The sequence below is a fragment of the Equus quagga genome, chromosome 7, assembly GCF_021613505.1.
Source record: "Equus quagga isolate Etosha38 chromosome 7, UCLA_HA_Equagga_1.0, whole genome shotgun sequence".
Lineage (NCBI taxonomy): Eukaryota > Metazoa > Chordata > Mammalia > Perissodactyla > Equidae > Equus > Equus quagga.
The window spans coordinates 92,504,886-92,528,523 of NC_060273.1; the positions used below are offsets into that span (position 1 = coordinate 92,504,886).

The 23,638-nt window shown below is 49.5% G+C and overlaps 1 protein-coding gene and 1 long non-coding RNA gene across 2 annotated transcripts in view; one reads left to right on the top strand and one right to left on the bottom strand.

Annotated features, from left to right (window-relative positions):
• The window catches only part of PRDM6 (PR/SET domain 6), a 100,855-nt gene extending 87,192 nt beyond the window's left edge, over positions 1-13,663 (bottom strand). The window contains exons 1-3 of the mRNA XM_046665361.1: positions 12,970-13,663; positions 11,873-12,479; positions 2,538-2,845 (exon numbers count right to left, since the gene is read on the bottom strand). Of these exons, the coding sequence (XP_046521317.1) occupies positions 2,538-2,845; positions 11,873-12,464 (900 nt within the window). The 5' untranslated portion in view covers positions 12,465-12,479; positions 12,970-13,663. The remainder of the gene's footprint in view (positions 1-2,537; positions 2,846-11,872; positions 12,480-12,969) is intronic.
• A 194-nt stretch (positions 13,664-13,857) lies between these two features.
• On the top strand, positions 13,858-18,396 carry LOC124242788 (uncharacterized). Its single transcript, XR_006889501.1, has 4 exons — positions 13,858-16,224; positions 16,571-16,666; positions 17,020-17,171; positions 18,264-18,396. It is a non-coding gene; the product is annotated as an uncharacterized LOC124242788 (long non-coding RNA).
• The last annotated feature ends 5,242 nt before the right edge of the window (positions 18,397-23,638 follow it).

The following is a 23,638-nucleotide window of genomic DNA, read 5'->3' on the forward strand; positions in this document are numbered from 1 at the left end:
ACTAATAAAAATCTGAGCCCTATTAAAGTAAGTGTTTTATCTTACAAATGGACATTGGCACTCAGTTACCTGGCCCCAGTCAGTCACATTTTACATGATCTCCTAGGAGACTGATACATTTTGCATGGCTGCATTTTAATATCCCTTCAGTCCCCTAAATGTATGTTCTTCTAACTGTTCTTACAGATGATGAAAATAGATTACGTCCTGAATCAGGAGTAGGGACCTGTAGACCATTCAAGCAAACACCCAGCAAGCCTTTTCTATAACACAGAACAAACTCTATGCACACACCCAACACACTCAACTCACCCAAATAACAGGTAAAACTCACTTCATAACTACTGAAGTATCAACAACAACAGAAACAAAAAGCCAATTAAATTCCCTGGTCTCCTTATGACAACAGAATTTTAACTTCATCAAGTAAAAGGAAAGGTACAAAAGAAAGGCTCCATAGTTTTCAGTATTCATGCATATCATTATATTCCATATGTGTAGTGGTCTCCTGCCAACATCCCCATCATCCAAAGCTTTGAGGAAAAAAAAACAAACAAATACAGAACTATTGGATTTTTTTCATGTTTATGGCTTTGTCCTCTGGCACTCTAAAAATAGATGGGCACTAAACCTGGAGCATCAGAGGGCAATATAATAGTGTTCAGTTTTAACATTTTCAGATAGAGCAAATCAGCACCACTGAATGTTTGCTTTATGATTTCCTTAGAAAAGTACTGGCAGACCTTTAACCGTACGGTATTACAGCTCCTAATAACACCAGTGAAACATGAAAAGTGCCTGGAAGTGTTTTACAAACTTTAAACCACATTGGAGGTTACAACTAATTAGTCAGAAACAAAACCAACTAGGAAATATTTCAAAACCAGATGCTTCGATTATTTCCCACTTGTCAGTTTTTCCTACCCCAAAGTTCTAACTTTTAACCTGCCTGAATGGACCAAGTCATGCTCTCCTCCCCTGTTTTCCTATAAAAGTTTCTGTTTAAAAAAAAAAAACCAAAAAGAAAAAGCTCTATTTGGGAACATAAATATGCTCAACTTTTTTTGCCTCACTTAAGAATCCCATCCCAAAAGACTAAAAATGTATAACTGTTTTCCAACAATAGTTGAGAGAAATGGAACCTGCAGGCCTGGGCACAGGGCACCAGAGGATAACAAGGGCATGGTGCAGCCAATGGACATCATGTGGTCGTCTTGGGCTGCTGGGCTGTGAGCTCATACTCTTAGCTCCTCCCCTATCAAAGGAGGCTTTGCAGGCACAGGCCTCAGCACCCCATAGCCAACAGTCACATAAGGGTTCTGGAGACAGGGTCTATTTTTCACAACACTGTATCTCCAGGGCCTAACCGTGCTGGTCAGGGTGCTTAGCAAAAATTTGAGTGGATTATTGAGTCCTACAAGTTTTAATGACTACAAGGCTGCTCACAGTGAAAATGATCATCTTGACAGGCTGCTGAGCCAAGTGTGTGGGGCAAGCTGCTGCAGAAATGACCCATTAATGGAGCCATAAGGGCCATGACAACTTGGCCCCTGGAATTTAAGAAACTTTCTTTTCTGGCTATTCCCACTCCATTATATTCCTTGGCCTCAGTTAGTCAGATTTACATATTGCCCTTAAAAGCAAGACGTCTAGCATCTTGTATTTCATAAATAACTCTCTATGGGTGGGAAGTGGCTAAAATTGGTAGGGGGATTACCTAGGCTAAGGGTCTGTCTCTTGAGGAATGGACCTCAATAATTAATCATAAAGCTTTAGGAGAAAGCTCAGGTTAACGTTTTTCAAATAGGTTGTTTATTTTTAAATAACAGCATCAGGTAAGATTGGGCCATTGAGGTATTATCATCAATTGGGTTATACCAAAGTGTTCAGCTTTCCTATGTTTTGATTTTTTTTTTGTTGAAGGTTGCATAATTGTACTTTGTCAGAGTAGAATCAGAATTTGTGATTTCTGATTCACAATATAATTTGCTTACTTCAGGCACTTTGAAAGTTACGAAACATGTTGCAGTCTCATACTCGGTGTTTACAAAATTGTTTTTATCAGAGAAAATGAGCCTGACTCTCCTTCGTGCTGTCTATACTTATGTTCCTTCTCACCCACCCGCAAAGACATCTTGGAAGAGCTTAGAATGGGGCACAAAGTTCACCCAGCTTACTCCCCAGTGCCCAATCTTCTCTGTTTCATCTCCTCAACTGGTTTCTCTTTTTCCCAAGATCCAGGGAGACCAATGGTCAAACCCATCCCGGCTGGAATAGAGGCTTGTTTAGGTAAGTCCATCTCAGAAACCTATAAGCCCTGTCTTTCTGGCTGAGTTGCTGTTGTGCCACGCCCAGCTCTGCACCTCCGTAAGGTAAGCGCTGCAGACACCAGGCATTTGTATCACCAGAGAAGTCTATCCACTACTCTCTGGGGAACAAAGGAGGCTCTCCTCGAAGTTGTCACCCTCCAAGGTCCAGGCTCTTTGCTGGCCAAAGCTCCAGCTGGATGGCAATGTGCTAGGCGGCGGGCGACTTACCTCCCAGAGATGCTGCGTGTTCCTCACGGCGCCGGCCTGCACCTTCTCCGGGGGCAGGAGGACGCCCTGGAAGGGCCCAATCCAGGTGCCCTGCTGGATCCTCTGCGCCGCGCAAATGCCGTAGGCCAGGCCGGGCACGGTGCTGGTGCACAGGCACACCTCCCGCGGCAGGTCCCGCAGCCACTCGGGCAGCTCCGGCGGGGGCACGGCCGCCGCGGCGCTGCTGGTGCCCACGAGCCGGCGCAGCGAGTGCAGCGGCCCATGCATGGGGCACTCACCGTTGCGGTTGTCCGCGCACATGTCGCAACCTGCCGGAGACACGCGGGAGGGAGGGAAGGGAGAGGGTTAACCTGGCCGCTTGGCGGCCCATCCTCGGGTAAATCCCCGAGGCAACAGCATCCCTGCCTGGGTAAGCTACCTGCGAGGGGCACGACACCGTGAGGGCGCAGGGGCCACGGGGAGTAGGGGAGAGGTGAACACGAGCCGCTCCCTAGGAATCCTCCTGGTACCGGGTCGAGACTCAGGGCGCCCCAAAAAGCTTCCGAGCTGGGCGCGGATGGCGTCGTTGTCTCCGCGGAACAGACGGCTCTCGGCTTCTGCTCAGGGTCTCTCTCTCTCTCTCTGTCCCCACCACCCCCTTCCCTTCCCTTCTGTCCCTCCTAGTTCCCTCTGACCCTCTCCGCTGTTCCCTCGGGTTCTCTCTCTTTCTGGTGTTTCGCAGTGGGTCTATCATTGTCCCATGAAAAGCCCATCTCTTGCCCAATCTGGTACCTCGGAGAGATTCTACATTGGTCGCCTGGGTGTATTTGGTTTTCCTCTTTTTACAATTACAGAAGAGACTGAAAACTACCAGGGCAGGTGGGCAACCAGTCTGGCTCGGTCGCCACTCCCACTCCTCTGGACCCCCTCCCCCTGCGGCCGCGCGCGAGGACGGAGCCGGCCTTGGGCCCCGGAGCCCAAGTCCCAGAAGCCAGCCTCCGAGGGCGCACTGGCGCTGACGTCCCTCGAGCACCGGGCAGCGCTCGCTCTGGGCACTCCAGCCAGGTGGGGACGGGTGGAGGAACAGGGGCTCTTCTGGTGGGTTTAGGGGTGACTGTACTTGCGTGGAAGCTCTTCCCGGAAGCCAAAAAGAAAGGAATAGCAAATTTAACGATGAGGGTCATGGGTCTTTAATGATCAGGATAATGGTTCAATGGAGAGGACCCCAACTCCTGCCCTAACGGTTGATCCCCAGGCTAACTGCGATTATCCTGCGTTATAAACAGAGAGCTGCTGTGAAGCCGTCTCTCTCTGACGTTCCCCGGAGCAGCCAGCGCTCAAGGGGACCCCCACCCTCCGGGCCAGGCAGCCGTGGACGCCCACTGTCCCTCGACTCACACTTGGCGGGAAGAGGCCAGGCGGCCCCGGGAAGCAGGGCCTGCGGCGACCGCGCTGTCGGATCGCTGCGCCCTCGGGGTTATTAATGGGCCTGGCGGAGCCGCCGTGTCTGCGCCCCAGCCTGGCGGACCTGCCTCAAGGAGGCGGCCTCGGCGCCTGATACGCAACCCGGCCTCCCAGGTCCAGCCTCCCTGGGGATCCGCGGTGCCCCCGGGCCACGGAGCCCTGTGGCACTGGGTATGATCTCGGACGAGCCCCAGCAGGCGGAGGCGGCGAGCGCTGGGCACCAGCGGATGCGCCAGCGCTGGGCAAGGGTGGCCTCGTGGCCTCGGGGCACCTGGGCCAGGGCTTGGTCCCAGCCAGTCCTGGTGGATCACCCAGGAGTACCCTATCCGTGCTGAAACAGCCAAAAGGCCCAAAGAACTTGTGACAAAGTGAGTCATTGAGGACCCTTCGGCGAAGGAACACCTAATCGCAACCTAACATGATGAGTGAAACCTCATATGGCCACTTGCTTCACAGGCAGCTGAAGGTTGCCTATGTGAGTATCCTATCTCAGTGCAGAAGGGCTCCAGCCAGCTGTGCCTTCCCCTCAGTCAGCTACTCGGCCCAAGAGAGCCCAGGGAATGAGGGGACCTTTTGACCCCAGCTTTTTGGAGGTGTCCCCAGGCCTCTCAAGTGAAAAGCAACAACCTGTTTCTGAAGGTAGTGAAGTATTCCTGCCTCAGGACCTCCATTACCCAAAGGCCTCCTCTTCTAGCAACACAAACTAATGTGAAAACTGAGTCAGGCTCTGTTTTGGACCCTATGGCCTATTTGCAAGGTATTCCCACCCGTATCCATACGTCAACCCCTCCAGAACACACACACTTCACAAACCCTCTCAAGCTTCTGATTGTGAAAATAGCTTCAAGACAAAGCAGGAATGAAAAGAAAGACAATAAAAACTCATCATTACTAAGCACCAACTACATGCCAGGACCTATCTTGAACCAAACACCACATCATCTGAATATCATGAATCTCATTTTGCAGATGAGGCAACCGAGGCTTCGAGAGCAATGTAACTTGACCAAGCACCAGAAACTAGAAAGTGGCGAGAAAGATTCACAGTCAGGTCTGCCTGACCCCAAAGCCTCTAAACCTGGAGATCCGGGAAGACTAATGAAGCCGGGGGAATTTTATATCCAAACTCATAATTTAATCGATAGAGTTGAAATATTTCACTAAAGTCACTATCTTGGGGCCACAAAAATTACGGTAGCATGATCGAATTACAGAGATTTCTCTTTCCCACACTCTTGGGTTTGGGGTTGAAATAAGAGAATGAATTGGAAAGCAAATAGATAATGTCCATAATTTTGAATTTTAGTGCCTAACTTCAGAGATGGCCTTTCAGCACCTTAGCAAAAATAGCTTAAAACAAATGACAATAAGCAAAGGCAAAATGCCCATAAAAATAAAAATAAATTACCCCAGGGAGTTGCTTAAGTTTCCTTTTCTGGTTGGCTTAATGAAACAAAGGGTGAGAAGCAAGAGTGTTTGGTATTCACTCCCCTCACAGTCCAGACCAGAGATTCTCTCAACTTCCAACAGCTCCACCACACAGAATATCACACCAACTACATCAGTAATAAAATAGGGACCAAAAGTAGCGACTTCACCCACCACCCCTGACAGCAAGCACGCTCCCAATATTTGCTATGCATGAAAAAACTATGGCTAGTCCTTTCTCTATGGAGTCCTCCGAAGCTCTCTTCAATTTCCTAAATTTCATTTGTCTCCATGAGGTATTGAAAAAAGTTAATAGTAACATTTTGCAGAGTGAAAAGCTGAGGCTCTCCCAATATTTAGAAGATCACCTAATGTTAGGTCCACAGCAGAGCAGGCAAGGCCAAGTCACTTTCATTAGTCTATGCAACAAGAGTCTTAATTTATAAACCACTTCATGCTGTATCAAAATATTCTGCCAGAAAAGCCCAGTCACATCAAAGTATATCCTTTATCCTAACGTTATTGTTTTTTAATACCCAAAACCTCCTCTGCTGAAAACATTTGGCTTCTGACTTATGTCTTGGAGTCCCAAAGGAGCTTGAGGATGTTTAAAACAAGTAACTGATTACTTGGGGTTGACAAGTGTGGCGCAAGTAGATGAACATTCTAGCAGAGTATTTTCTAGACAGCGAACCATAAACACCTACATGAAAAAGTTTGAGGGAGAAGCAGGCTAGATGCCCAAACTACACATAAATATACATATATGTACATATTATATATATAATACATACATTACGCACAGCATTCCATGCCAAGCAATATGTAATACGAGTCTATTTGTATTCATAAAGAGGAGTCAAATACTGTTCTTACCTTCTCTTAAAGTCAGGGTAAGTTTTTCTACAAATTATTTTGTACATATTATTATTATAATTATAATTATTATTCATAAGGGCTTTTCTGTATCTGTGAGAAATATTATGTTCTCCAAGCAGGACACTTTGAAATGCCAACTTAGCCTCAAGGAATATAAGAGATCATGGTCTCTTTTCTATCTTTAATAGATCTGTTAATGCTCTCGTTTACGGGTCCCTAACAAGGGAAGGCGGTATCGTTAAGTTACAGCCTTGCTCACCCACTGACTTGAGAAGGCCAGGCCCAGTGGTGCGCAGAGCACACTTTCACTCTTCGTTCCACATCTTTCTGTATTGTTTGAATGTTTTTACAAGTGCATGTACTACTTCTGTAATTGAAAATGGATCTATTTTTAAGGTAAAAGAGGCAAAGCAGGCTATGGTTCTCTTTTCTGGTATTTTATTTCTCGTTCTAGGAAAGGTGAAATACAAAATGTTTCAGGGCTGGTTTGGTGTCTGGCGAGGCCGACGGGCGGTGTGGGCGCCGGCAGAGCCTGGGCCCGCAGGCAGCACCCTCCGCTGCCCACCGCCTCGCCGCCGCCCTGGCCTGCCCTGCCCCGCCCTCACCCGGCCTCTGCACAGGGAACAAGGAGCCGCGAAGAGCCTGCCTCCCCTCCTGGGCAGCAGGAACCGCCGGGCTATAAATCCTCCGCGGCGGCCGCCGCCGAGGTCGCGGCCCTCAGCCCCGCAGGCCGAGCCCGGCGGGCCGGCGCCCATCGATCCCCTCCCGGGGACGCGGCCCGGGGACGGCCGTCTGCTGGCAGCGCCGCGTGCGCTGTGCGCGCGGGCACCGGCGACAGGGGTCGCGGGGTGGCTGGGGCTGGCCCACGGGGCAGAGGGCAGGCAGGGCGCGCAGCGGGACCTTGCGGCCCCAGAGTTCACGGCCCGGCCCTCCCCGCGCCACGGGCCAGACGGCTGGCGGTGGGCGATGCGCGGGCGGGCGGTCAGGGCCCCGGCTGGAGGCCTCGGCGCGTAGGCTGCGTTTCGAAGGCCTCGCCCCCTTCCTGCCCGCGAAGGGCTTTCTTACGAGAGCAGACGTGGCCGCCGCCGCCCGCTCCCCGGAGCCCCGCCACCCACCCAGCCCTCTCCTTCCACTCGGCCGGAGTCTTCCAGGCTCCCCGAAGGGGTTAGCCCCGCCACCGGGAAGGGGAGCCGATTGTGGTCGCGCCCCCGCCTCCCGCGGAACCTTCTCGAGGATTCTCTCCGTAGGCGAGTTTAAGGCTCCTTACGAATCGCAGACGCGCTGGGCTTTCCCTGCTCGGCTTGGCCCTGGGTCCAAGAGGAAGAGACAAAAGGGGGAGGGAAAGAGGGAGAGGGAGGAAATGTGGATTTTATTTGTCTCCCGACGACTGTATTAATAAATTAAATGGGAGCACCAGTGTGCGAGGGCGAGAGGATATTGCGCGGAGATCCACCCGGCCGGCCATGCCCCTGCGAGGCCGCCATATACAAGGCGGAGATGATGAATAGGAGGCGCGAGAGGAGATCGAAGCGGGCTTGGGCTGGCTCCACTCTCTCCTACAAAACTATAGGGCAATTAATTGTGGCTTGTCCCCTCATCCTTCATCTCCTGGTGGCACATATCGATGGAGATTACTGCTGATGGACCATTTTATCACCTTAAATAAACAGTCGCCACCTCTTCTAACCTCAATCTAATATATGGCTCTATGTTCAGTTTCAGGGCGCTAGATAACGAATGATGTAAAATAACTAAATCATGTGTGTTATGGGATGGGGCTGGGCCTGCACACAAAAAGAGAGAAAAGAGAAAAAGAAAAATAGAACAATACAATAGCCCACATTGACGCCGGAGCCTCCCTCCCACCAGGGACCAGGTCTGAAATCTAAGTCGCTTGCTGGCCACTGACAGCGGGGACATTGCGCAGGAGGAGCGCCGCGAGTGTGCCTCGGTGGCAGGAAAGCCTGCTGGTGGGTCACTGGGTTTGGGAGCTTCCCAAACAGGACCTGGGTTTTTCAACCGAGTGGGAAGAGATTAGGGAAAGTCAGAAAATACCCGCTCTCCTTTAACTCTTTCCCTGCGCCCTCGACCGGACAAATCAGTGGTGGGCCCAGATGTCCTTCTCTCCCCCAGTCCCTCTCCCCAAACCCTTGGACAGGGTGGCGCTACCAACTGGAGAGCCTCAGACCCTACTCTTACACCTGTGAACACGCAAGCGCTGTTCCCGGGCGCTGAGCCCTGCGCAGCAAGGCTCCCCTAAACCAGGAGGCGACAGAGACCTCCAGCTGGGGAGGTTGCAGAGCGGCCGGACTATCGGCAGAGAGACTCTCCGAGGCCTTAGCTCCCGCCTTCCTACCCAGTATGAGGGAGAAACATTTTCACAAAAAGGTATGAAAAAATAATTGGTTTGGCTGTCTCCTTACAAACACAGATGCCACGTGCGCCCCGTGGCGGTCTCTCGCTACCTTCCAAGAGTGGTGACAGGGTCTCAGAGCAACGCACCACCTCCTAGAGCCCGAGAAGAGGCCACTGAGACGGAGTCTGATGGAATCAATGGCTTCAGGCAACCGAACAGCAAACCAGGGCAGTAATATAAGAGGGGGAAGAAAGGGCCCCATCCCCCATTTACATTACACAACGACCACCGGACTCTGAAGAGATGAAAGAAGAGGCAGCTAAGCGTTCAGAGCTTCAGTGGAAAGTGTTCTTCAGTCATAGAATAAATTGATACCTGGAGTCAGATAACAGGAATATATTGGAAGAACTCACCCGGGCTAGCTTGTATAGTTTCTGCTGTTTTTAAATCTTGTGTGAAAGAGAGCTACAAGACCTCCACTATGCCTTCACTATGGCATTTGCCAGAGATGCCAGTAAAGTTTCAAGGTGAAACTACTGTTACTGATTCACAAGTGTTACTGGGTTGCTGATCCCAGGCAAAAAAAGTTACTCTTCTAAAGGAAACAGGGAAGTAAGAAGGCCCCTTTCTTTGCCTTGTAAGAAAAAGAGAAAGTTTTGACTCAAGACAAAGTAACAGAATGAAGCAAGGCTGAGTGGTGGCTTCACAAAATTCTTTTAGGGGAAGATGGCAAGACTGAAAGGAACCCGAGGGAAATCTACACATGAGAACTTAATAGATGCTCCCCTTCCTACCTCTCACCCCACCCGCCACCCGCGTACTACCTGAGGGCGGGGAGACGCTGTGGTTTTCACCCCCTTTCTAGTAACAAACATACCAACTTCTCCTGCCAAGGGAAAAAAGTTTCCCACCCTTCGCATTTCTGATTTGTTTTGAGCTCCTAGCTAGATTAAACTCAATCACTTCTTACTTCATCTTTGTAAAAACACATCCCAAGGCTTAAAATAAGTGCCTAGCTTGCCCAGAGAAGTTCCTGAAAGAATGGGAGACCTCATCTCCCAGCACTACACAGAGCTCTCTCAGCTTTCTATTTTCTTTCTCAATTGCCCATTAATTAGGGAGCAACGTGAAGTGTAACTCTAAGAGGACAATCTGACTTCCTTTCCCTTCGGTCTTTTCCCCTGCATTTTGCACACTGAAGCAGTCCAATGGACTCAAAAGGAGATGCCAGAAGATTAACACAATAGGAATAATTTAAATAAATCATAATTCATTTCTTCCAGCCAGAGGAAAAAATTTACCTAAGCAATAAACTGGTTCAATAGCTATATATTAATTAGGAATCTGTCTCAATTTTTTCTCTGATTAGTCTAGCTTTTTCTCTGGTGAAAATGTATTGAACCTCAAGACTGCACTGTAAACGGTACAGGGAGCTCAGCACACAGCCAGGACTTTGGGGCGCGCTGCTGGTGTCTTTTCCAGCACTGATTCCATTCAAAGGAGAAAGTGCAAGCTCAGTGAAGCACTCTCAGCCCAAAATGACCATATTCCACTTTGTGGTAAAAAAAGTCTTTTCATTTCTTATTTATTTCACGTGTTTAAAGGACTGCTTTGAAAACACATTCAAGAAATTCAGTAGGAGATAAGTACTTTTTGAAATCCACTGACAATATAATTTTATAAAATTTTCTGAAACTCTGAGATACAAGAGTCTTTTTAACTGCAGAGCAAATTCAAGTTGAAACCCTCATTTTAAACACGTATTTTACACTCAGACTTCAGAAAGGAAAAAAGTAAAGAGAACTGCCCTTATTGTTAGTAATAATCATCTCCATCAGAACAATTATTTCCAGCCATTAAGAGAAGATTAATACACCTCAATCACTATGCTCATGCCCAGTGTTTTTCATCAAAGTAATGACTTTGAGAGTCCTTAAAATAACTAGAATCTGAAGTTATTTTGCTTTTGCAACGAATTGAGAAGTTCACAGAGTGGTAGACATTTTGCAAGAAGGGAGTTATTCAAGATAGAATAACAACACATGTTTATGATCATCTTTCCTCATACAGAAGCTAGAGGAAGGAATGAGATGAAGAAAATAGCTGAGTGAGTATTGATCTTTCAAATCCTGTATTGCTTTCAAGCTGACTCTCTTATCCTGCTTTAACGGTCTCTCCAGAGGTCTCTGGAAGTATTTACCCCAACACGTTAGGTGTAAACATATTGCAACTTTTGAAATTACCAAAAAGAAGTGGATATAAAGTAATACACATTCTTGGTCTTCATTTAAAGTTTTGCTTCAAACCTCAAAATGGAACTGTGCTTGTGATAAGCGTTTGAAAATATGAATTTAGGAACTGAAGCTAGAAGAGACCTGATGTTTAATTAGGTGTTTGCTGTTTACTTGGGGACAAGGAAAGTAAGCTTCTTATACTAAATTACCGTTACCCTAGTTTTTAAAAAATAAGTAAGTACGCCAACACGGGTGGCTACCGACTGCGAACGATTGCAGGGTCAAGGGTGCACGGAGAACGCGGGATCCGCAGGGAACGACCCTGCCCTGAAGACGCGATATTTTTTCTCACTAAACTTTTCTTTTCTTTTCCTGCTTTTCTAAATAAATAATAGACCTAAGAATAATGCCTGCCCACAGGGAAAAACTGACCCAGTTGTCATCCAAAACTCCGACCCCAGAGAAGCTCGGCCAGCCAGCAGCTCCCTGCCGGTACCCCCGACAACCCCGAGGCCCGAAAATGAGCTGACGCAGTTCATCCAGAGAGAAGGTAGAGAGAAGGAGACACAAGCCCTGGGATCCACTCTCCCTAGAAAGGCTGAGACCCTCAATTGTCCCGCTAAGGCCCGCCTGTCCCCGGCACCCCCCATCGCGCGCGGCCAGTACACGACCGGCGCGGGGCTATCCTGCGGGAGGACCGAGATCTGTATATCCCGGTCCTCGAACAACTCGAGTCCTAAAGACTTGGGGCTGCGAAGCAGAGGATGAGGGGAGAGGGAAGAGGTAACCCTGAGGTGCCACCCGGTCATCCCATCCCTTTTCCTTCCTTCTCTAACGCCGGAAAACTTTTCCGACAGTGGTCTGGGAGGTGCGGGTCCGCGGCCTGGACCAGCCCACCACCCGGTGTCCCCCTCATCAGACCCGCCTCCCCGACGGGCGCCCGCGCTCCACGGCACCAGCGCCCGGGAGAGAACGCGCGGGCTGCGGCTACGTACGGTTGTTGGGGTCGCTGGTGTGCTGGTTGAGCGGGATGATCTCCATGCGCTGCTGCCCGTACAGGTAATAGTCCAGCTCCTCGGCGCTGCAGCGGAAGCGCGGGGCGCCCCGGCCATCTCCGCCGCCGCTGCCGCACTTGGAGGGCCCCGGGCCTGAAGCGACGCTGAGGCACAGGTCCTTGGGGGGCAGCGGCTCCGCGGCGACGGCGGCGGCGGCCAGGGGCGCAAACACCGGCAGCTGCGCGACGGGCAGGGCCGAGAGCCCCGCGAGCGCGGCAGCGGCGGCGGCGGCGGCGGCGGCGCAGGAGGAGGCAGAGGAGGCCGAGGTGGAGGAGGAAGCCGGAGTGGAGGAGGCGGAGGAGAGCGAGGCGGGCCGCGGGCGCAGGCTGTCGGGAGGAGGCTCCGCGCGCTCGGGAGGAGGCGGCGGCGGCGGCGGCTGGAGAGGTTGCGGCGCGCCCAGGGTACCCGCGGCGCCGCCGCCCTTGAGCGGGCCGCCGCCTCCGCCGTGCGGGAAGAGTTGCTGCCAGTGCTGCAGATAGGCTGGGTCCACTTTGAGGAAGGCCGAGCCGCCGGGGTCTCCGGGCTTCAGCATGTCCGACGCCTCAAGCTGATGGCAGAGGGCAGAGAGGAGGGTGCGCGTGAGCCGGGCCAAAGGCCTAGTGCGAGAGGGGCGGGGAGGACGGCCGCCGAGACCCCGGAGCGAGAGCCCGAGCCCTTGGCTCCGCCGGCGACCGCCGGGTTTGGCAGCTCCCTCTTCCAAACTCCGCTGGGGCGCAAAGTTTACTCCGAAGCCGCGGCGCCGCGCGGAGGGAGCTGTGTGCGCGCTGCCTTGCCTTCCAGCCGGAGAGCCCAGCTCCAACCCTGCACTGGTGAAGCCCGGCGAGAGGGTGCTTCTCGCACAACTCAGCTGCAGGACGCCACTCCCGCCCTCGGCCGGCGCCCAGAGCCCACCCGAGCCGGAGTGGCGCAGCGCCCGAGCCGCGTTGGCCCCCGGCGCCAGGAGGCGGGACAGTCTCGCCCCCCGCCCCCAGCCCGGGACCTCCAGCCTCCTATCCCCGGGGCTCAAGACCCTCAGTTCTATATGATGCTCGCCTTACCAGAAAACTCTGAGTCTCCGGCGGGAACGTGCGTGTATCTCGATGAGCGTGCGGGAGAGTGTGCGTCCCGGGTGCTCTACATGCCCCTGGGCAGCTTAGGAGAGCCCTAGAGATCGGCCCCCCGGAGCCCTCCCCGGCCGCGAACGAGGGATGTGGAGGCCTGCGGAGGGCGCGAAAGCAGTCGGGCCGAGAGCGCGGGAGCGCGGGCTGACCCGGGCGCCGGACGGAGCCGCCGTGGGCTGCTGCGCTCGGCCGCCGCCGCGTCCCGGCTCCTCGGCTCCAAGCTCTGGCAGCCTCCCGGCTGGACACGTGGGTTTTACGACAGCACAAAATACAAGTGTGTGTGTATGTGTGTGTGTGAGAGAGAGAGACAGAGAGAGAGAGAGAGATGGGGGGTTGGGGGGAGGCGGGAGGCAGGCCAGAAGAACTAAGAGGAGGGGAGAGGGAAGAAGGAAGTTCTAACTCGGCTATATCCACATACTGCCTGTGCGCCTCTCCTGCACAAATGCCTCCTCCGCCCTCCCACCCCCCACTTTTTTTTGGCGTGACGTCTCTCGCTCGCCTGTTGTCTCTTTCTGACCATGATATATCTTTTCTAGGTGCCGGTTCGCTGCCCTGATCCTGAAAGCAGTGGAAACGCGGAAACCGGAATGCATCTCCGCACGCACTCCTGTGTCCGCATCGGGGCAGGCGCGCTCAGCCCGGCGAGTGGACCAGTTCCTGGGGCGGGTTTGCGCTTTTGCCGGGCTCAGTTTTCCCAGGAGTACTGCTGGGTGCTAGATTAGACTAGCCAGCCACGCAACCTCTAACATAAATTTGGGGGGCGGAGGGTGAGGGAGTCTGGCGGGGAGGGGGAGAGTCAGGGGCGGGGCGGGTTGCGCTCGGGAATGTAATCCTCACTCCGCAGCGGAGGAGGCAGGCTCTGCCGAGCTGGGAGGCGTGAGACCGAGGGTCTCTAAAGGGCGGCTGGTCCTGGCGGGACTCAAGACTGGCGGTGGGGCTGGGAGGCGGCTGCAATGAAGTCTGACACCGCCCAGCGTGCAGCCCACCCACTCTCAAGTTGTCTTCCTGGGGGGCTCCCTCCTTCTCCTTGTTGGCATGGGAGGCAAGTATCGAGAGCCACGTCTCGTGGTACAACCGCCCCCGGAAACAAGTGAGGCTTGTTTGCCTTTGGCTACCTGGGGCTGTTCTGGGAGGAGTCACACCCTAAAACCTGGCGTCCGAGGTGCAGGGTGGAAGCGCAGTCTCACCCTCACCTTGCCTATTCCGGGCGCCTTGGGCCTCCACCACCCTTCCAGGCGCGATCTCACATCCCGGAATTAGGCGCCCGCGCCCAGCTCTTCCAAGCATTCACAGTGCTGTGGGGAGGGCACGGACAGGGTGGGTGAAATTGATGGGCTCAGGCGCTTTCCTATCGCCGGAGCTTTGTCCACACCTCAAAAAGAAGAAATGACACTTGTCTTTCTCCAAACAAACCAACTTATGTAACACCCGCTACCCTGAACAATTTATAGCCATTCGTTCCTGATTTCTGCTTGTTTCTTTTTGTCTTCCCACCACTAATTTCGTCTGAGTCTGGGAAACGCGCTGTTTAGACTCTCCGGGTCTCACGCAGGATGCCTGGATGCTGGTTGGAGCCACAGAGTTGGACCGAAAATGTTTTGACTGGCGTCGTTGTGACAAGGTCATCAGTCATCCCTGGATAGATTGATAGTACCCAAGTTGAAGGCAAACACCACGAGGGAAAACCCACGGTGCTGAGGACCCCGAGGCTAACCAGGCAGCCTCCGTAGGCTTTGAACAACTCCATCCGGAGGGGAGGATGAAGTTCCAGGCCCGTTTCAGTTAATCTGCTCGAAGAACTGCCAAAGAGTGCCCGTCGGGCTACGGGAGAATGGGCAAACTCTCGTTCTCACACTCTCCTGGTTCATTGCTGAGAATCGAGGAGTCTGCTCTGTTCTTTGCGAGAGACAGGGAGCACCGAGAATGGAAGCCCCGACGCAGCAGTAGCGGCCCGGCGCCGGCCACTTACAAGCGCTGTGGGACTGGCTGTCCCAAATAACTCCTCCCCTCACCGCCCCCAAACACACTTGAAAGCCTCGGGATTTTGAGACACTAGTTGCAGCAACCGCTGCGGGGGCCTCATGCCTCCCACACTCGGGGAAGCCAGGGGGTTCCCTTTGTAATAAGATTAGCTGAGCGGTTAGCGAGAGCTTTCGACAGGCCAGGCACGGGTAGGCGCTTCAATTACATTTAGTCCGCCCAGCAACCACTAGGAGAAAGCATTGTCCTTAACCCCCATATTACAGATGGGGGCACTGAGGCTCAGAAAGGTTAGGTAGGTTGCCTAAGGTCACGCGGTTAATGAGTGATGGAGACAGATTCAACCTGGGGTCAGCGAGGCGCCAAGTGCATTTTCCTGCCCACCTTGGTCAATCCCCCACCCTTTCTCTCCGGAGTGACAGCAGGGGGGTGTGGGGGCACCTTGGGGGAGACCTGGCTTCCTCCTCGTGCTTCTGGGACCCAGGGGAGAAGCAGAGACTGTAGAGAGCCTCTCTCTCTCACTGTGACTGTGTGTGGTGTCTCGGACCTGCCAGATTCGAGGGGCCCCCTCCCCAGAGGCCTAGGGCCTGCGCGGGTGGAGAAGCGATAGGACTCTAGAGCCCAGAGGCCTTAGGGAACTCCCGTGAAGGAGGTGGGCGAAAGTTAGAGGGGGCGCTCAGGGGGCAGGGGAGTCCAGGAGCTCAGGAAAGGTCTCAAGGGGAGTGTAGCAGGAGTCCGAGCATCCCCAGCAGGCCCACCATGCCGGGCAGGGCCCCTGCTCCGACCGTGACCTCCAGGCGGGAATTGGCTGGGCCAGAGGTCAGCGCATCCCCTCCCCCGCCCCCTACATCCCCCCTCGCCCCCCGCCAGGGGCGCACCACCGCGAGCTGCCCAGGCCAGACGGCCGGCTGCCCCAGGCGCTGCCTTCGTTGCGGAGGCTGCTGCCCGCTCCCCGAGCTGTTCCTGGGCCCGCTGGGCCAGGGCCACCCTGGCAAGTCTGGGGGGGGGGGGGTTTAGAAGGCGAGCTTACTGACCATAAGACATGAACCCCCGAAATCCGCTCCCTTCCTCTTCATTATTTAGAGGAAGACCGCGGAAACAAATCACTTCTACCACTTAAAGAAGCGAGGAAACCTTTATAAGAATCCATCGCTCCCAAATCGATGGGTGAATATTTGCTGGGAATTTGTTCCAGAGGAATAAATAAGGAGCGTGAGTGTATTAAATGCAAACGGGGGGACACGGTGGTGTTTTTCTTCATTGATTAATGACCTCTAAAATAAAACAAGTAGGAAGAGGAGCCGGGATCGATAAATTAACTACCCAAATTCATCATTTTCTCGAGCAATTTTTCCCCCCCGAAAATTATCCTTAGGAAGCCCATTGTACCCTTAGCTGGGAGGAAGGAAGGCAGTGGGAGGACAGGGCAGGGAGGGGGTGGCAGGAAGGGGCAGGAAAGGAAGAAGAGGACTGTGTCCTGGAGACCTTCTATCTGATTTCGTTTGACATACAATCTTAAAGTTTGCCTTTCATATTAATTATTTTTTTCCTGATGCAGGAAGGGAACAAATGGTCGGTTGCCTTTGACAGGACTCCAATAAAGGATTCAGCAGCTCTCCTCTCTGCCCTCGGCACTCCTGCTTCTAGGTTTAAGGTCATGGGTGGCTGAGTTAATAATTCATTAATATAGACATTTATTCAGAAGGGTTCTCCAGGCCTCCTCCCAGAGATTTATTTTCCTGGAAAATGGATGGGGGTGGGGGGAGTGTCAGGCTGCAGGTGAAAGGAGGAGAGAAGGAGAAAAAGGAAAATGAAGAGAGAGGCTGGACACAGCTAGGAGGAATCTTTGTTTAGCCAGGTTAGTGGACAGGTCACTCTAGCCTGCCGTCAAAAACTTGATTGAAAATCTGGCATCCAGACAGCACAGGGACACTGGCCTCCGGTAGTTCTTTCTTCTCCTTCTACATCTGTTCATTCACTTTTAAGCTCCATTTCTCTGTGCTTTAGGATCGGGAAAGAGCCAGCTAACTGAGGACCTTGGAATGCAGGCAAAAAGGGCAAATCTCTGGAAAGAGACTACCCCATCGCCGAGAAGTTCCCAAAGGAGGAGCTTTGCAACTTGCCAGACCTGGAATCTAAAAGAAGCTCCACTCCCAAGGGTATCGGCAGCTTCTGGTGGACACTCTACTGGCTCTGAAAGGGCCCACGGGGGCATTAAACAAACAAAACCCCGAAGTCCGGATCCTCATGAAATCCAAGTTGTAGGGGGTGGAGACAAAAAGTAAACAACAAACAAGTCCCTGTCAGATGGTAGTAAGTGCTCTGGAGAGCAAGAAAGAACAGATAAAAGGGAAAGGGTACAGCAGGTGGAGGGTGCTATGCAGTGGTCAGGGAAGGCTGCTCCTATCAGGTGGAATTTGAAGACTCTTAAAGCAAGAGGATGCTGGTTTCATGCCTAGAGTGGGGCATTCTCTGCTCTAACCTATAGCCCAGGGGCCTCCCCTGAAGAGCCCCCAAGGCCCAGGGAGAGATTCTGCTTTGCTCCTACCTGTGCCCACCTGGTTCCCATGAGGTGTTGTGAGCTTCTGGATGTCCTCTCAAATCCCTCTGTTCCCTGTTTACATCAGCTGAACTCACCTCTCTTGCTGGCAACTTAGAGCCTTACACAGTGACCTACCCCAAACTCTCTGGGCCTCAGTTTCTTCAATGGTCAAATGAAAAGATGAGACTAATGTGGCTTTCTATCCTAAGCTTTTTATGAAGCAGCTACCAAATTCTGACCTCCCTTTCTACCACCCATTTTATGTCCCACCTCTTGGATGCCTTGAGTCTGAGGTATGCGGTGCGTAACATGTATTGAGAAACCAAAACAAGAAAACCTGCACCATTTGTTTTAATCACTGCCATCTTCCCATTGATCCCTTTGCATCTTCACTCTTTGTCCTTACTCAGTGATAGAAAACAGTGCCAGCTCCCATCGGAAAGGAAGGGTGTGAGGAGAAAGACGCACGAAGTGGGAGGCCCTGAAAAGCTTTGGGCGCAGAAGTCAGCTCTTTCCTCAGATGATGCAGCCTGAGCCTCCCCTTTCTTCTGAGGCCGTGGCAGTTTATACTTGTCGTCTCCTCGGCTTTCCTCCTGTCACAGCAGTACTGAGAAGGGAAGCTCCTCACTACGCCAGGTCAAAGACGGCCTCTGGGGCCGAGAGACCATGCTCAGCCTATTTCTGACCACTCTCTTTCATCCTCTGCCAGGATCACCGCAGACAGCACCTGTTCACTACACTTGAAATGCAGCCGAACCCTCCAGCTCCTTTCAGCCTGGTCACCCAACAGCTGTCACTCAAACAATGCCTCTCAGCCACCCCAGGCCTGATTTGGATTTGACCTACTGACCTCGAGGTGAAAGGCTCTACAGTCCATTACCAATCCCTGGGGCCAGTTCATTCTCCCAGAAAAGCCTCTAAATATATCCTTTCCATTTGCAGGGAAATCAGCTATTAGTATTTCAAAGGCCTCATGAGTTTAAAACATATCAGGGAAGTTCAGTCACATAAAGATTAAATGAACAGCCATTGAGTAAAAAACAGCTGCTCTTTTTTTTTTTTTAAGTCTTGACAAGTAAGGAGAAAAAATAATTAGACAAGGAGAACTTTCCCTTCAAAAACTCAGGTATTCCTTTCACTATCTACTTCCTATTCACCCCTTCCCCAGAAATGTACTCTTCCATTTTTCCAGGAGTCTGTAAGAATACACAAGCCCAGTCGATGTTACCTACAAATTAACAGCTATACATAACATCTAATGAGCACCTACTATGTGCAAGAGACCATAAGGAGCTTTGGGACAGTCTCCTTTGAAGTTCTTCTAGCAAATGCTACCTGGTTCTAACACAGTCTGCCCTTGGTCACCAGATTGTGGCCCAAATTAGTTGAAGCCTGTAGGCCTCGAGTTATAGTCGGGATGAGGCAAGCATATTGCAGTGCCTGTGTTTGAAGCTGGGAACATATGCTATGGTTGATTCACGTTCTGAGGGTTGGTGGTTCCTAGTTCATGGTGGGTTCCCCCAAGTGCCCAGCAACAGTCTCTAGAGTCAGGAAGGCTTCCAGTTAACTCCATAAATGACGGGCCCCTGAGGCCTTCCTTCCAGGGCATCTTGAGGAAACAGGACCCCTGGTCTCACAGGGGCTCTTAAACACACTGTGGGAACCCTAGGAAGCCTGTCCACCCCTTCATCATACACTCTCCTGGCTTACCCAAGCCAAGCTTACCCTAGATTGGGTAATGCCATTACCTACCTTTGGATGGTACAAGCTATGATTCTCTGACCTACTCTTTTTAAACTGTAAAGAACTATGTAAAAAGAAAATATATATATCTATAAAATATGTTAAAAAAATATATATATATGAAATAAGCCTGAGAGGAGTTTAAAAGACTAGTAATTCAGATCCTTCTGAAGTAAAAACCATGTAGGAAAATGTTTTAGAATAGGCAGATACACTTCCCAAGGATTCTTACAGACTAATCATGGTTAATCCCCCTTCAAAAGAAAAAAAATGAAACTACAGAAAAATGACAAGACTCTTGAGACTCAAGGAAAAAAATCATTTTTTCATTGACAAGACTGTAAGATTCTTATACAGAACTAAAAAAAGACTATGCATGATCATACAATAATACACTCTTACTCCATTTTTACAATACAGTAATTGACAAGTGACACTGGAACATTGATTGGAAAATTAACATTTTTAAAATTCAGTAAGTAAAAATTTGACTTTTAGAATTATTAAGTTTGACCATGTTTTGGGCATTTCCTTTTTGTCTGTCTACGTTGGCAAGCATTTTTCAATCGAAACATATGTTTGGGTAGACAAGTATTTTATTTGGCAGCCACCTCATAGTTTAAGTATAGATTTCAAAATCAAATGTTTGCTCCATAAGCAAATGTTGTCAAACAGAAGCATTTCTCACAATTATTTCCTCAAAACAAATGTTTGTCTTGGAGCCAGCAGAGAAGGCCAACCATTGTAGTAAACTTCTTCAATAAATCCATCACTACTATTCCGAAACCTTTAGGACTTTCCGTTAGTCACAATCTCTTACAGATTTTCTTGTGCTGCTTTACAAGGCTAGCACCAAAAGTGCTTTGCAAGATGAGTGCAAGCATTTCAAAATGATATTTTCTTGGCAAAAAGTGGATTGGAAGTACACACATGTTTAGCACTGTTTCCTTTCATTTGTGTAGATGCCATTTTACTTGTGATATGATTATGGGCACTATTTGTCTTCTCGTTTCCAGATACAGAGTTGTGAAGGTGGGTGCTTTGGGGTTCTCAGCTCCCTTCTCCCTGACAAAAAGGAGAGAGGATCAAGTTGATGTGAGTATTTGAGTGACTGTATGTGTATGTGAAGATAGAGGACCACTGTGATTTGTCCCCAAAGTCTGAGAAGGGTGTTAAGAAGAATCAGGGATGATGTAGTCTGGCTTTATTACTGAGGTCTCTTTCAACTGCAGGTGGCAGAAATTAAACAGGTAACAGCTTTTTTTTTTTTTTTTTTTGTAAAGGCTTCGATAATATCCATATGAAAAACCAGGTTATGAAGTTTCCGGTATAGACGGATTCAGGGGTTCAAACAACATCATGAAGTCTGTCTTTCTCTTCATCTCTACTTTCTGCCTTTCTCTGTTCTGACTTTAATCTCAAGCAAAATCTGCAGTGTGGTTGCCCCCAGCAGCTCCAAGCATACCTTATTCTTTTAGATAAAAATCTCAGGGGAAATGATCACATGTTTCCCAATTGTTCCAGCAAAAGTTCTGGAGTTGAGTCTCAGTATGCTAATTTGAGTTACCCAGCTATCCCTGAACTAATAGTTGCAACCAAGGAAAGGGAGTATGTTGACTGGCCAGGCCCAGCCCTGAGCCCTAACCAAACCAGAGACTGAGCTTGGGACAGGCACAGTTTTCCAAAGGAAAACCAGGGTGCCTTTACCAGAAGAGTGAGAATGAATGCTGAACAAGTAAAGGCAGACATCCCCTCCCTACGAAGCTTTTGCCTATGGGTCCCTTTTTATAGGGAACATTGCCATTGACAAGCCCAGGCTGGTTATAGCAAATGTTTATTCATGTCTTGGATAATGGGCAGCAGTACTTGGCCTTCCCTCCTGAAACCACCATCAGTGTCTCCTAGGAGCAGAGCCTTAACTAACAATTTTGGCTTCTAGAGAAAGTTGTCCTGTGGCACACACCAATAGTTAGCTGGCCCAGCTCTCATTTGCATCCCTCTTTTCCCTACTCACTTTCTAGGGTTGATTTAGAAGCAGCCAATGAAATATAAGCAGAAGTCCTTGGGTGAAAAATTTTAAGAAGAGAGGGCTTCAGCTGCCATGCCCTTTCGACTTTTGAGTTTTATCCTTTGCCCTTTCCCATTTCTTCCATCCTGAGCACAAACACCATGAGTAGGGAAGTCATCTCGCAATGCTGAGGAAGGAAGCTACAGGCTGAAGAGGGAAGAGTCAGAATGTAGAAGGAGCCCAGGTCCCTGGGAATCACTGAGCTGCAATCCTAGCCTTGGATTTTCTATCCCCAAATTTCTTGTTAAGCAAGACAAATACACTCTTTGCTCACAGCTGTGCAATCTTAACTAATACACAAACCTCCAAATGATCTATGTATTCATGATGTGGTTTACAGAAGGGTTTTATTAATTAGACACACCACCTGGTGACTCTCTATTTTTATTAATTATTCTTTCTAACTAGGTGCTAATCTCATGGTTTTTATTCTTTAGGGAGACATACACTGTCAAAATAGGCAGTACAGTTAGACAGACAGTATAGTTAGTAGCTATAACTCTTAAGTCAGAGCATTTGGGTTTAAACCTAGCTCCAACACTTAAATTAGTAATTATGTGACTTTTGATACGTTGCTTAACATTTCTGTATGTTAATACAGAAGGACCCAAGGACGTCATCTATAAATCCCTAGTGTTATGAGTATTCAATGTGTTAGTCTTGGAAAAATATTTAGAACATAGAAAGCCTTCTAAATATGTTACATCTCATTACGTACATTGCCTTTTAAAAAAGTTAATTTTTTAAAAAAGTTATTTAAGATTTTATGTCTCTTACTGTTTGATATCCTAGAGGTAACTCCAGTTAACACATATGGCTCAGCAATGAACACACGGCATGTAGACCCAGATGGTTAATTGTTCCAGTCCCTTTTCTTCTTATTGTCCCCTCCCACTTCCAAAATTATACCACCACCAGTTTCCTTATTCAATTCTGGCTGAAAAACCAATGTTGATTATATTTTTCTCTTTAAATGCTTATGAATCACAATCCTATCCATATATAGACTGTGTCGTCAGGAAAGTCATTGTGCAATCTTCATGTTCCCCTTGACCATAAACCTCACCGTTTCTCTTGCAACTTGATTCCAGTCACTTTCAAGATATGTCTGGGCTGATCTCTTAAATGCACATTTACTTGCTTTGGCTAAATATATTTTCTCTTTGACTGTAAGAAAAAGCTGGATATGAAATCAATAATTATGATTAAGAACACATATATTTCACACAAAAAGAAATGCCTCAGGAGAAATATATGCCATTTAGAGTCCATAAGAAGTAGGCTAAGTAGCAGGTCACTGTCTTGATCATTAGGAAACTTATCTTGGAGTTAATTGGTTAACTAAACACCCGCTCACCCCCAATGCAAGCACATGCTGTTTGCCAGGAAAAGGACTGGGTTTCAGGATAAAGATAAATACTTTCAGCTAAAATTTATTGAGCATAGCCTGGGTGCCAAGTCATGGATTAAGTGCTTTTTATATATTATTTCATGTAATATTCACTGTGATATGAGTTATCTTTGAAGGGAAACATTTAAGTTTTTTCCCTTACAGCTAAAGAGAGCATCTCTAAATAATATAAAATTTCACCTGTTTTTGAATTTTATGAATATAATCATACTGAATGCTTTCTTTAGAATCTTGCTTCTTTTGCTCAAAATTGTATTTGTAAGGTTTATCCATATTGTATTGACTCAGCTCATTCATTTTTAATGTTATGGATTGTAAGAATATATCATAATGTATCCGTTTCACTGCTGAAGGACATTTGAATTGTTTTCATTATTTGGTTATAATGAAAAATGCTGCTATGAACATTCCTGAATCTGTATCCTGTTACATGTATGCATGAGGTTCTGTATGGTATAAACTTATGAATGGACTTGCTGGATAACAAGTTTGTATATCTTAAACTTTCCTAGAAGGTGTCAAACTGTTTCCAAAATAGTTGCATTAATTTGTACTCCCACAAGCAGAGGAAAGAGTTCTTGCTATACCATACTTTGTTAACGCATGGAATTGTTCGTTTTTAAAATTTTTGCCTATCTGGTGGCAAATTTTGATATTTTGATGTTAATTTGAATTTCCCTGATTACTAATGAGTTGAGCACCACTTCATATGCTCATTGGCTATTTAGATTTTCTTGGGTGCCGGCCTGTGGCCGAGTGGTTAAGTTCGTGTGCTCCGCTGCGGTGGCCCAGGGTTTCACCGCTTCAGGTCCTGGGCGCAGACATGGCACCGCTCCTCAGGCCACGTTGAGGCGGTGTCCCA